Below are 13,653 nucleotides of genomic sequence, written 5' to 3' on the forward strand. Positions count from 1 at the left end.
TAGTAAGACATGTGTATATCACTATTATGTTTATAAAATAACATTGTTTCACCACTGTTCACATATCCACATAACCCTGAGCTTCAATAGTGATGTTTGGCCTATTTATACACACACATACATATCAATGTCACTATTATGTTTATAAAATAACTTTGTTTCACCACTGTTCACATATCCACATAACCCTGAGCTTCAATAGTGATGTTTGGCCTATTTATACACACACATACATATTAATGTCCCTATTATGTTTATAAAATAATATTTATATACCATTGTTCGCCAATAGGCAAACTCTTAGCTACAATAATTATTTTTAGCTCTGTTATTCGCCCACTTTAATTATACATTCACATACATAATTATACATGTCACTCTTTAATATCATTCATTTATCAACTAAACTCCTAGCTACAACAATTATGTTTAGATCTGTTATTCGCCCACCTTAATTATACATACACTTACATAATTATACATTTCACTATTATGATTTTCAAGTGACATTTATTTACCCTCGTTCACCTATCCACTAAACTCCTGCTTACAAGTATGTTTAGCTCGGTTAATCCTCCAAGTCAATTATTCCTACACATACACATACATATCACTATTATGATATTCAAGTGGTATTTATTTACCATCGGTCACCTATCCACTAACTCCTAGCTACAACAACGACATTGAACTCGGTTATAGATCCCGTTGACTATACATACCAATATAAATACATATCACTATTCTGATTTTCAAGTGCCATTTATTTACCATCGCCTACCTAACCACTAACTCTTAGCTACAACAACGGTGTCTAGCTCGGTTATTCCTCCCGTTATACAAACACATACATATTTCTGTCACTATTATGATCATAACATAACATTTATTTACAATCGTTCATCTAGCCACCTAACTCTACAACAAATATGCAAAACTCGGTTAATCATACTCATTAATGATACATACAGTGATATACTAATCACCATTTACAAAATAACAACGTATATGTGAATTCCCTATAACATGCTTCGTTCATTCCATCCGATGTTATCAGGGACTATCTATAAAACAATGCAGCATCCGTAATACTTTCCCCGTAAAGCGCGCGGATAACTGCACGGGAGTCTAGGCGAGGGGCGCACAGCGACAGTCAGGCCGATACACCGTCTACGGTAAAGCACTACAACTTTTGTTTTGATTTTGCAGTGATCACTTTATGAATCACAGACACTGTCACACTCTGAGGCTGACTGGACCCCCACGAGAGCACGTGACTTTCCCCCAGCCAATGAAAAGCGGCTGGGTTCTACCTGTGTGTCTGTGACCAATGAGAGATGATAGTGAGTGATAAAAGTGTGAAGAATAATAGGCTGATTTCAACAAGTTCTCGGGACAGGCCTTCAAGTCTCTCAATAGCTTGCATGGGCCCGCGGCGGACCGACTCAAATGACTCTAAACTATTACCCCACGGAGAGATTCATACCTGCTGTGCTTTTGCAAGTCAGAAATGTGTGTATGCTAAAACATGGGCCCTCGTCAGCGTGAAGATATTACTCGATGGACAAAGGCTCTCCTTCTTCTGTACCTGACTTTGGAGATCCGCGTGGTAGCGAGTTGGATGTAAGTTCTCACTGCTTCAGGAGAACCCTTCTATAATTTTCGGTCGAAAATCGGCTGATACACGTGCAAATAAAATGCCGTTCAGTTCCCATAAGATAAAAGAGTGACGTTGAATAAACGCTGAAATAGATACAGCGAAAAGATGTCAAAGTGTTTGGGCAATAATCCCTATTCTTCTTGGATGTTTACTATGAGATTGGTTGGAATTTGTTCTGTAAAGCCTCTCAGGAGGCTGTAGTTCATACATGGTAGGAGTGTTCGTAGCTTACGGGAATATTACTTTCCACACGTTTTGTTGCTGTTCGGGTGCGTATTTAAATTTTCCTTTTGTCTTCGAATATTCTGCTCATGGAAAGGTAATGTGTTACAATATTTTTTGTATAATCGATGTTTTGTTTTATTTAGAATGTCATAGCTTTATCTATAAGAGATGAATTATTCGGTAAATCACATGTTCGGTTAATATGATGTATTAAAGGTTTACACTTCTGTAATCGATTGTCAAATCATGGATATATTGGAACTGCAGAATATACAATGATAAATTCATAATATCTATTAAATCAAGTTTTAATATTTAACTGTAAATATAGCTGTAACCAGAATATGTTTATCTTTTTGTCTGGGAGGAATTTGTGTGAATGTGTATGTCAGTCTTAAATTTTACCCACTATCATATGAATTCGGAATTCATATTTAAGCACATGCTAGCTGATGGAATATAACACGGCTAAATATGTGGGTGTATTTAGGATTGATATAGAAATGATATCGTCATATACTGATATGTCTGGTATACTCACAGAGATAACGTATCAAGTCCTAAATGTTAAATTATTCCTCACAAAATGTACATTGCAATGACATAATACTGAGTATAAAAAACCCAACTCGTACAATTCTAGCTTTCGCCTGTGTATAGAATCCAAAAGTATGAAATATAACAAAGGTTTGCGTTTACATTTTTCAAAGTGTGAAAGGCATGTGCGACACAGCGATTCACATTTAACGAAAATATGAATTTTGTGTTGTCAGGCTGCGTGTGTGTGTGACTATAGGAGATTTAACCGGTCTCTTCGACGTTTATGTTAAATCGTAATACCACCGTCTCACCTTACATATGATAATGATCATGAGCAATAAAATAGCGAGCCTATCCCGTATTTGATTTCATTCATATGTCACAACTGATGGACGAATGTCATAGAAACCTCACATGAATGTACGTGTATGTAATCCCAAGATACTTTATTTTGCAGGAAAACATCAGTTTATGTTGTGTCATTTAAATGTTGTGTAACATTTATTTATTTATTTATTTATTTATTTATTTATTTATTTATTTATTTATTTACAATACATATTTTCATATTCATCTTTTTGATGTGTTAAACAATAAACACAATAACGGTTCTATATGTTTACCGTGACTAACATTTTGCATAATAATGTCAAAAATACATATATGTCAACGTGCTTTAATGTTGTTAAATACCATTTTTTATCTGCTATGTTTGTCTATATGCATATGTATAAGAGATTTTGAAATATGAAAATTAATAAATAGTTGTTTTGATAAGTATTATTATTTCTACTCCAGCATAATCATAATCATGTTTAATCATATAATTATGAAATTGTATAGTTATAATAAGGAGAGTAATCTTAAGTGTATGAGGAGTGTAACACGTTCACACGTCGAAGAACACATTCTCAATGCTCAAATACATAGTTTAAGTGTACATATTTGTTCATAATGCTTGGTGACATTCTACATTTTGTCTGCAAACAATCCCCACAAGTAAGGTAAAAACAAACAGTGTACAGTGTTCCTTAAATATCAATGTTCTAAAAAAGCAGGAAATGCTTCTATGCAATTCAAAATGAATGTCAGTGAATGTGCACACATTCGCCTGAACTGCATCATGTTTTGTGTGTAATGGTCTGAATTCAAAAAAGGTATTTTTTGTGTATTGAGTTGGCATTTTCACACGATTTTATGTTGACAGCTTGTACGTTCGCTGCATCGCGATTGATAAGGCATTATGTTTGATGTGTCCTGTCAATACAATGTCCTTCATTCATAAGTGTAACTTAGTCATGCGATTATCATATAGTATAGATGTAAGGAATTACATCAAAGTTGGAGGAATGGTTGAATATGATTTGATCGGTTTGATCTACTCTGCTTATAAAGTTAAAAATAAGGATTTGTTGATCTTGTTTAAAGCAGAACGAGTAGAGTGATTTTGTATTGTTGACACTCGCAGTTTCAAATATATTCGTGGATATGTGCGGTAACTAACAAGGACTATATGTAGGAACTTAAGGACATATTACCTCAACAAATGCAGAAATTGTTTTCTAAACCTATTGGTCAAAATGAATACCGGAAAGTGAATAGTTATAAATAATCGTCTTTGAGTAATGAATATATTAAGCTATTTTTGTTTTGTTTCCTCAAATTAAAACTTTAAGTTTAAGTTATGTAGACAAACAGTTTACTGAAATCAACATTACAGACACTTTTTCCCAAGAGGAAAATACACTAACATATTTCATTCCATCAACTCTTCAAACATTCTTCAATTTTATAATTGCAGTGGTACTAACCTATAAACGTTGCGACATGTATCCCTTTGTTTTTGTTCTGTATTTCAACGAATTATTCATCAAAAGCTATAATCAGATCAATTGTAATAATTTCAATATTACCAGACTAAACTTGCTATCTTTGTAGATTTGCAATAATGTCTTTTCTTTTTTGCACATATAACCATACATGACCATCCGTGGTATTACAATTCTCTTATCAAACGTGGTGACAGTTATCGAATCTTCGATTACATCTTCTTCACAAGGGGTTATTTCCATTTTCATACACTAGTTTTTACATGTTGTGAAGATTTTCATTTTAACTTGGGTAAGACTACCTACCCCATTCGTGACCAGCAAGCTGTCATGCACAGCATGCAGCCGTTGCAGCGGGTACCTAACTTTGACAATTCGTAGTTATGCCTTATGCCCCTATGCCCCTATGTCCCTATAAGTCTACATTTGGTGACAGATATAATTTCCTCGTTCCATGTTTCATTTGTCAGGACGCAGCAGGGTTTCTGTAAACTTGCAATGAAGCTGTACTTCATATCGCTCGGAAAATTTGCAACTTTATATTTTACATTTTCTACCTTCCCCTGTGTTCTGGGGGGTATCATGCTTATTCACTAAGAATATCTTTTCTTTTAATATTATCACACAAATTCATAAGAATGATCTTAAAGGGTAAATGCTCGTAATATTCTTTATGCCTCTTTGATGTGACACTGAAAGCTCTTCTCTTAAATGAAAAAAAAGCTTAACAACACATATGGAAATAAAACAAATTCTTCTTAACACCTGCTATTTCCTCTGTGTGTTTAGGTACCTCGGTGTGGCGTCCCTGGCGGGGGCACTTCACGACGACTCCTGCAACGACCTCCCTGGGCTTGTTGTCCAACAGCAAGAAGTGTGTCGCAAGAACCCCCAGTCCCTGTTGTGTATCAGTGACGGGGCTCGACGGGGGATTCTGGAGTGCCAGAAACAGTTCAAATACGAGCGCTGGAATTGCACTGCCCGGATCAGGAACAACACAGTATTTCAAACAGTCCTCAAGAAAGGTGAGGCCATCTGTGATTGCATGACAAATGGTTCCTGTTTATGTGTATGCTATGCACTGCAGCCATATGTATCAATAGACATGCATTCCAAAACTAGTATTGCCTGTGGAACCCTGTTTATATGGACGGTACAGTTCCCAAGGATGTCGCCCGGATTAAGAAATAACCTGATTAGGGAATCATAAGTACGATGTAATGTCATGCTGACAGTCAGTGCAAAGAATGCATGTGTCCGTTGTGACGGTGTGTCCCAATCGACTACTAACACCAATTTCTCAATTTCGTCCTCTAAAGCAAGCCCTTCTGGATAGTATTTCTATATATGCATCAGTCATCATATTACCAACAGCAAATCAATTACTACTACAACTACCCCCTGACCGTTACCCCTACAGCTTAGCGGAATATGCCTGTCTCACTGAAGAATCGAGGTTTTATTCCTAATCTTGGTATGTGTTATTGGTGTAACTGCACTGCTTGCGTTACGCTTATAGTAAAGACACATGCTCATTTACATACATTCATCATACAAATTTTAATACATGATCTTTCTTTCTTTGTCACCTGAGAAAAACAGAAAAGTGGCATAATAGAATATATACATCCAATAGATGATCAAACTTAAGTGCATATTGCAATATATATATAATTAAATAAGTTGAGTAAGATTGAACACAGTTTTAATAGGCTAGCGCTTTCAACTCGTACCACGTGTATATATATATATATATATATATATATATATATATATATATATATATATATATATATATATCAATGAATTCCTGTTTCAAATTGATAAATAGACAAAGGCATGTTAACGTACTAAAGACACAAGTCATACCTGCATAAAAAATAACACCGAAGGAAAGCAGTTCTTTTAATATATAGAAAACAGAAACATAATAACATGACTCTTTAAATGTGTGTTTTTTTCTGAGTATATACAGCATAAAATAAACACAGCGATAGATATCATTTTCTAAGGCGGATAAGTTATGAAAACTTAAGTTCACTTGATATTCCATCATGATTTTAACCTGGATTGTGTAGCACAAGAGGCGCTAAATATCATACAGTTCTGGAATTGTAGCAACTAACACGATTAGCGGAAAGGTTACAAGCACAGATACACATGTGAGTTCACGAAAAACTGCCGACGCAAAGTTCATCCCGATATTTTTAGAATGTTTGTCCGTATTATTGTTTGTTTACTCAAAGTGACGAGTCTTTGAACTAGTTCGTTTGCTTGGTTAAATGCCATTCAAAATTGAAGGGAGTCGATCTGGACTTGAGTTTCTCTTCATGTGATCAAGGCCCTCCATAGGAGTGGTAGCGAACGCCCATCACATTTGCTGTCTGAGCCAGCATCAGACGGGATTGTTTATGTTGATCACAGTCCTTGTTTAGCTGTCCCGTTAGGCGTCATAAACTGTAATTGCTTCAAATCATACACGATAACATCAAATTAAATGGAATTCCCAAACTTCCATCGTTGATAAAAAGTGCGGATATTTCTTCGTCTTCGTCCCCCTGCTGTGCTCAGACCAACCGTTCACTCAAGGAGGTCTCCGTTATGAATAAAGACTCCGCAACACCAAGGAAACAGCAACTTTTGCCATCAATTTTCTTTCTTTTTGTCTCTTGATGATTTCTGCAGGCACCCATCTCCCGCCCCTGTTAAAGGAAGGAGAGGCGAGACTAGTTTATGGTGTGTGTGATAAACTCTGTTGGTACCAAGCCATCCCCGCCGTGATGTGCATGTCGAGAGGGGTGGTGGGGCCTGGGGGAGGGGATGTTACCGTCAGCATTTATGTTTATTTGCTTGAAGGAACCGAATGAAATGATACGGAAAAGAATCATTCCTGCACATTGACGTGCAGCATCCGAGTGATGGATTAGAGATGTTTTTCTCCCTTCCATTGACTATCCCAACATGGCTGATTGCCTGACCTGTAAGTAAAGGTGATGGAGTGTAGACCGGAGGAGGCTATATAGTTGTAGACTATGATTTTAACGGGATGCTGGCCCGTTAAGGCGCGACAGTTGTTTCTTTATTGATATTGGTATATTATTGCCATGTCGGGATGTTGGCCTGGGAAACCGAAGTAGCTGTGCCTGTATTGGTAGTGGTTGCTCCTGTATTGGTAGGGGAGATGAGTATGGTTGAGAGAGAGAAAGGGAGAGAGACAGAGAGAGAGACAGAGAATATGCATAATTGGTTCATGAAAAGAAGGTCACTGTGCGAGTGTGCGTGTGTGTGTGTGTGCGTGCGTGCGTGTGTGCGTGCGTGCGTGTGTGTGTGTGTCCTGGAGTGAGGTTTTAATATTAATCTTGACCATTGACATTTCGGGAGGTAGCATGAAAATACCGATGTTGCCTTCTCTCGGATAGAAGACTTGATATGTTTCCATTGCTTTGACTGTTGTTTAGTCTCTGGCTGACAGTTATATGACGTCTATCTTCCAAACCATAACATGTATTTTACAAACATTTACCTTAGTACTGGTAGCTGAAAGACTTCCTGATCTTACATCATCTTGGTTTGATGTTGTCACTTCCCCTCTTGAACTCCGCTGCCAACCTCTTAACAATAGCAAAGGAGCATCATCCCCTGAAGTTGACAGCATTTCCGCATGGATAGCTGTTGGTGTTTTACACTTGGTCCAAATGCAGCCTGTAAGCATGTGAAGTATTCTACTTGATGCATGGACACTGTTAAGGATGTACAATAAACCCTTCGTAGTTAGACTCAGAACTTTTCAGCCACACCTTGTTCTATTACTACAGTAAACTACGGTTATAACGAACACGCTTATAACGAACTGACGGATATAACGAACTTACTTTATTTGTCCCGACTACTTGCTGTAGTTATGCTGTATATATGCTTATAACGAACTACGGTCATAACGAACTAAAATCTGTAGTCCCTTTGAGTTCGCTATAACCGTAGTTTACCGTATTTAGCTATATGAGAACGAGAAATGCCCATTCACTTTCTTCTACTTTTACTACTAGACTGCCCTCGACATGGACCTGGAAAACACGACAGGGATAACTTTTATAAGGATACATTCGACTGAACTCGATGCAGTTATTTGAATCAGCTGAAGATGAAGTGAATAGCAAACGACAGGCTACGAAGTGTAGTTTAATTTGTTTCTGTTTAGTAATATATCTAGTTTGGAACTCGAAATATTATGACGGTTTGACTTCTCGACTGTTTGACCGTTTGTTAACCTGGCTAAGGATGGGGTACTCAAATAACCTTTAATACAAATGAACTGTTTACATGAATAACATAATTCAAATTAATATGTTTGCCTTCCATTCACATGAAGCCAGAGCTGACATTGTTTCAGCTTCTTTATTCCTTCAGGTTTAGGTACAGATGCTAGTACCTTTTATCAAGCAAGATGCCACTTAAGAACAATTACATTCATAGATACATCAAAGCAGGCAAAAAAAAACTATCAACCTTAAAATATTACATGGAGACGTGCTGTGGTTCACAGAACGTAAACACCCGAACACACTATAACGTATAAGTGGTAAATATTATAGCGATGCCGCAGGATGAGACGAGGCGGTAGATCATTGTACTGATAAACACATTTCAACATTGTGTGAGAGTATCAAGACAGTCGATGGGATACAGACTTTGCGGGGAAAGCGGGAATGTATTTTCTGTCTACCACAACAAGCGGAAGCTGCTGTGTGTCTACTGCTTAATGGATTATGTCATAAAAATGAAATATGGCCCAGTGCCCCTCTACGTTGTAATATCTGCAGCTGTCATAAGGAACACTGCCATATGGTACAACTGTAGAACTGGACTAGAGGGGCTGTTTCAGTACTTCTATCCGTCTGTTTGCTGATAATGAGGCATGCGAGGCATCTGCTCGGTTTAACATGGAATTTAATTTAGTTTGAATATATAAGTATTTGCATTACATCTTGTATTTTTGCCATATAGAAGATGAGGATGCTTAAGATATAATGTACCAATACATTGCTCATAATCCATGTAAAGTATAGTACTATGATACAAGAGTTACATTTGAGTTTATAAAAACTGAAGTACGACAGTGAAACCCCGTTTATCCGAATGGTAACCTTACCTATTTAAATGGTCCGGATTAACACTTGTACGGATTAATGTTACTGGGTATCCATGCAAGTGTTTCAGCAGTAATCGTCCTGACCATAGAGGTTCCGCAATAATCCTCTTAAATGTTTGAAACGAAGCACATTTAGTTTCAATCCCAATTCTAACAGACGATGATCATCTTCTCCCTGTATGTCTCCTTACATGGCGCGATTGGCGGAAATGGTGACTTACTTACTTCTATGAATTTTGGATTGAAATTTCTTCATTACAAGAGAACATAGAAGTCGTGTTAACATACACACGAGAAGTTTACATTTGGCTCATGTGTATATTTGTAACAGTGGAATGTCACGTCTCCAGCAACCGTGGTTTTGAAGACATGGACAATTCTATGACCAACAAGCTGTCACGGAAGGAAACAATAAAACCAAATTCAGAAGAGAGGGTTATTAAAATCTAGTCTGTCAGAAAATAACGATCTAGTGATCCACACAATAGGTAATGCCCATCAGGCTTAGGTCCAAATATCAAAACTCATTTAAGTAATATATTCTCTTCTTTTGCGCACCAGTTCAACCTTGTTAACAACTTCATTAAATTGAAGTCCATTCTTATTTTCTAAACCGTATTACAATTTCTAACCAATGCTTCCCTAGTGTAGAAATCCTTGTATCCCTATGAACCATTCAGTGTAGGCATGTGCGTATTGCACTGCTGGGTCATTGTGCTACATGAATCATATAACTATCTTCAGATGCGAGAAATGACTGTTTAGTTTGTGTCGATGTGCTCGCCAGACCGCTCAGTCGGCATGTCTCTTGAAAGGTTATCAAAGACCGACCGAGAAAAACGTTCACAATGCACAAATTTCTAACAACATGCGTAACATTTCTACAACAGTTTTTATACTTTATGCTGGCCCCTTTTGTTGCATCTTTTAATTTATAGCGGAAAAACAAAACACTTTTAGTCATAAATAGCCGCAATCGTAGATTTTATCATCTTTATCAGCATAAATACCGCTAGAGACACGTCTGTTCTCGAGTTTATGAATGGCCTCAAACAAAAACATCCTTCAGGCATCTGAAGAGGCAGTTACCCTTATATCGCAAGGGTAGTGGTATCCTTGGCTATCATGGCCCATCGAGCAGATCGCATCGGAGATGTTGTTGATGTATATGTGATCTGAAGGGGATTAAATGAGTTTTGACGACAGAGTCTGAAGCCACACAGCTCGTCTTATACCACTCACTCACTATGTCCCACTGCCCACGGACTTCTCAAATTGATTTCTAACGCTGATGAATGGATGGCGAGCATTTCTTTGAAGTTGCCTGTTTCGAGACGTGGTGAAATTCTTGAGAGTAAAATAAGAGCAGCTAATGTCAGTCGTCTAGTTTTTGTCGACACCATCGCTAGGCGCCTGACCCATGTTAAAGAAATCCACGTCTCCCCGAGTCTTTTGTCGTCTGCCTTGTGTGTAAAGCAGATAGATTAGCGATTCCGCGCCAAATCCCCCGGCCAGGCAAGCGCATTCACTTGGACATTTAGCAGGGTATATTTGCCCATGTGAAGACTAGAGAAAGAGGGTCATTCAAGCGCTATGTTGGCAGGGGTGGGATCGACAGCCCCTGGGACGAGTTCTCTATGGAATTAGAGCAATCTGTCGTGAAATACGGGTGTGTGTTGGGCCTGGTATCCACATTTACATTGTCAGGCGTCATTGGGAGGAGCCGACGTGACCAATTCAAGAGGTCCTTCAAGCTATGATCCTTTTAACTGGTATATCTGAGCAATGAACAAAATACTAGGCAAATAAATGTGTTTACGCAGCCAGAATGTGCCTCTGAAACACGTACAATGACAGAGGGATGGTAACATTCCGGAGAAAGTCATAGGTGCTCGTGATGGGTGTATGACCCTTCATTGAAGTGACACACGATAGTGTAGGCATATCAGTCGCCCATTGAAGTAATTGAGAGCCATGTAGGCGATCTGTATTGAAACGCTTCGTGTTATGATATCTGATACATCTTTCACATGCCACCAACTGATCTTGTTTAGAAACATTTGTGTCACACGTGGGGTAAGATACTGATACACTTACTGTGTGTTCTGTAGAGCAAACAACTAAAGGTGATCCCATTAACATTGTGATAATTTGTGAATATGAAAATAATTATAAATATATATTTGACTTCTAGAGAATATGCATACAATATACACATGCATATCAATTGGAATTAACATTTAATTCATGGAACGATTATGACCTTTGTCATAAAAATAGTGTTGTATATCAAATGTCCTGAACGAAGCCAAATTTTGATGTATGAAACCCGATTATGCCCAACCAAGCCGTAAATAATTACCACTAAAACAAAACAAAAACCCTTAAATGTATCTGTCAAAATAATAGATAAAACAAAATAGCTTATTGAGATATCAAAGAGTGATTAGCTTATTGATAGTATAGTTACGATAATGAATAATGGGTTCAGCGCGACTTTGAACAACTTCATAACCCTTGTCTCGAACATCGGATAAATCGACATATATTCCCTTTGAGTTAACAAGGTTGCACTATTTCTGCAAAAGCTACATTCGAACGATACCATGAAATTGTATAAAATACTGCTCTATTCTTAAACCATCCATCACCCCCTCTGCCTCCCCCGCTGTTTACGCACCTCACCCCTATCACTCTCTGGACGATGTCTTCAAAATGCCATCATCCATGTTCAATATGATAAAGTTACGGAAGCTGTGAGTATTTTCTAAACAGTTGCGACACGAGAGGGGTAGGGTTTCTTTGTTTCTTTCTCGCGCTCGCGCGTTTCGTCTCGTGCCCTCTGATGAGGTTACCATCCCCCTCCCGTTGATACCTGCTCGCTTCCTTTAGAAATAGTCCCCAGATGTGGAGGGATATCGGAGTAAAGGGGATATCGTGTACAAATACTCTACACGTGTTGGAGCTATATTGATACGTGAAGATGAACTCGGGAATTGTAGCAATTCCCATCAGGCAGTGCATGGCAGCTAAAGTGCAGCATTCCGTTGAAATTGAGCATTTTGAAGAGAGTGTTTTACTGGTAGCAATAAATGCTAGGAATAGTTCCATTATGCTTAATGATTATGATCACAACAACGATTTTGTCAAACTTAAGCCTTTCTGTTGTTGTTGTTGTTGTTTTACTCTTTAGTCAGGTATATCCCAGCTATATCACGGGGGTCTGGCATCCGGTGTTTGAAAGATTGAGCAACATGCCACGCCGTCTGTTTACGATGACATGCAGCCAGCCAAATCAACACGACTGACCACATGAGCCAATGTAATTAACCTATTAAGACATGCTATAGGGTGCTTGGACCTGTTCTAAGCCGGATCATTACAAAACACATTAATAATACATAGGAATAAAAATACTAATCTTTTTGAGTTATAAAGAGAACACAAACAATTAATTCCTTTAAGAATTAACACTTACAGTTTAGTCCGTGAAATCTTTTTTAACGTTAAATGTCAAAGTAATGTTCTTCTCCTAATGGGGTCGGTGGGGTAGCCTTGTGGTTAAAGCGTTCGCTTGTCACGCCGAAGACCCTGACTCGATTCCCCAAAAGGGTCAGTGTGTGAAACCCTTTTCTTGTGTTCCCAGCCGTGATATTGCTGGAATTATGCTAAAAGCGGTGTAAAACCATATTCAACTCACTTCTTTCTATAATGATTTCTCTTTCCAATAGAAGATTTCTTCCTAGCAATCAAGACGTATCCATGTGTATTATCTAGATTGATGATGAGATCTTTAATCAAATTGAATACAGATATTTCACAGTTAGAATGCAGGACTAACATAAATGTTCAAGACATATGTAGGTACATAGTGAATATATACTTCAAGGTGTATTGTCATTTTGAAATGACTTCAACCATGAACGGCACACAAAAACTCGAAACAAACAATGACTGAGAAATGAATGTGATACACACCTTTCGATATGTGCGTAAAATAGACTACACTTTAAAGAACACAAACTCCCATGTTATCTCTTCTCAAGTTTTAAATGTAGGGCAGTGTCCTGTGACTTGCCCCCCTTAAGCGTGCGAGAAAGTTTTTATCATGTGTTCAAATCCCATATTCGCCATGATTATGTTTCTAGGTTTGTCAGTGGTAAAAGTGGTAGACGTCACTTGGGGCGTTCTTCCCACCAGCTGACACGCTGTGAAACAACTGAAAACGATGTCACCCCAAACTCACTCAC

The 13,653-nt window shown here is 37.9% G+C and overlaps 1 protein-coding gene across 1 annotated transcript in view; it reads left to right on the plus strand.

The window, feature by feature from the left end:
* The first annotated feature begins 1,269 nt into the window (after window positions 1-1,269).
* LOC139446675 (protein Wnt-16-like) overlaps window positions 1,270-13,653 on the plus strand; it is a 54,463-nt gene continuing 42,079 nt past the window's right edge. Inside the window, exons 1-2 of the mRNA XM_071227948.1 lie at window positions 1,270-1,623; window positions 5,044-5,279. Coding sequence (XP_071084049.1) covers window positions 1,529-1,623; window positions 5,044-5,279 — 331 coding nt within the window. The 5' untranslated portion in view covers window positions 1,270-1,528. The remainder of the gene's footprint in view (window positions 1,624-5,043; window positions 5,280-13,653) is intronic.

Source organism: Haliotis cracherodii, unplaced genomic scaffold (assembly GCF_022045235.1).
Source record: "Haliotis cracherodii isolate W230 unplaced genomic scaffold, xgHalCrac1.p SCAF_6, whole genome shotgun sequence".
NCBI lineage: Eukaryota > Metazoa > Mollusca > Gastropoda > Lepetellida > Haliotidae > Haliotis > Haliotis cracherodii.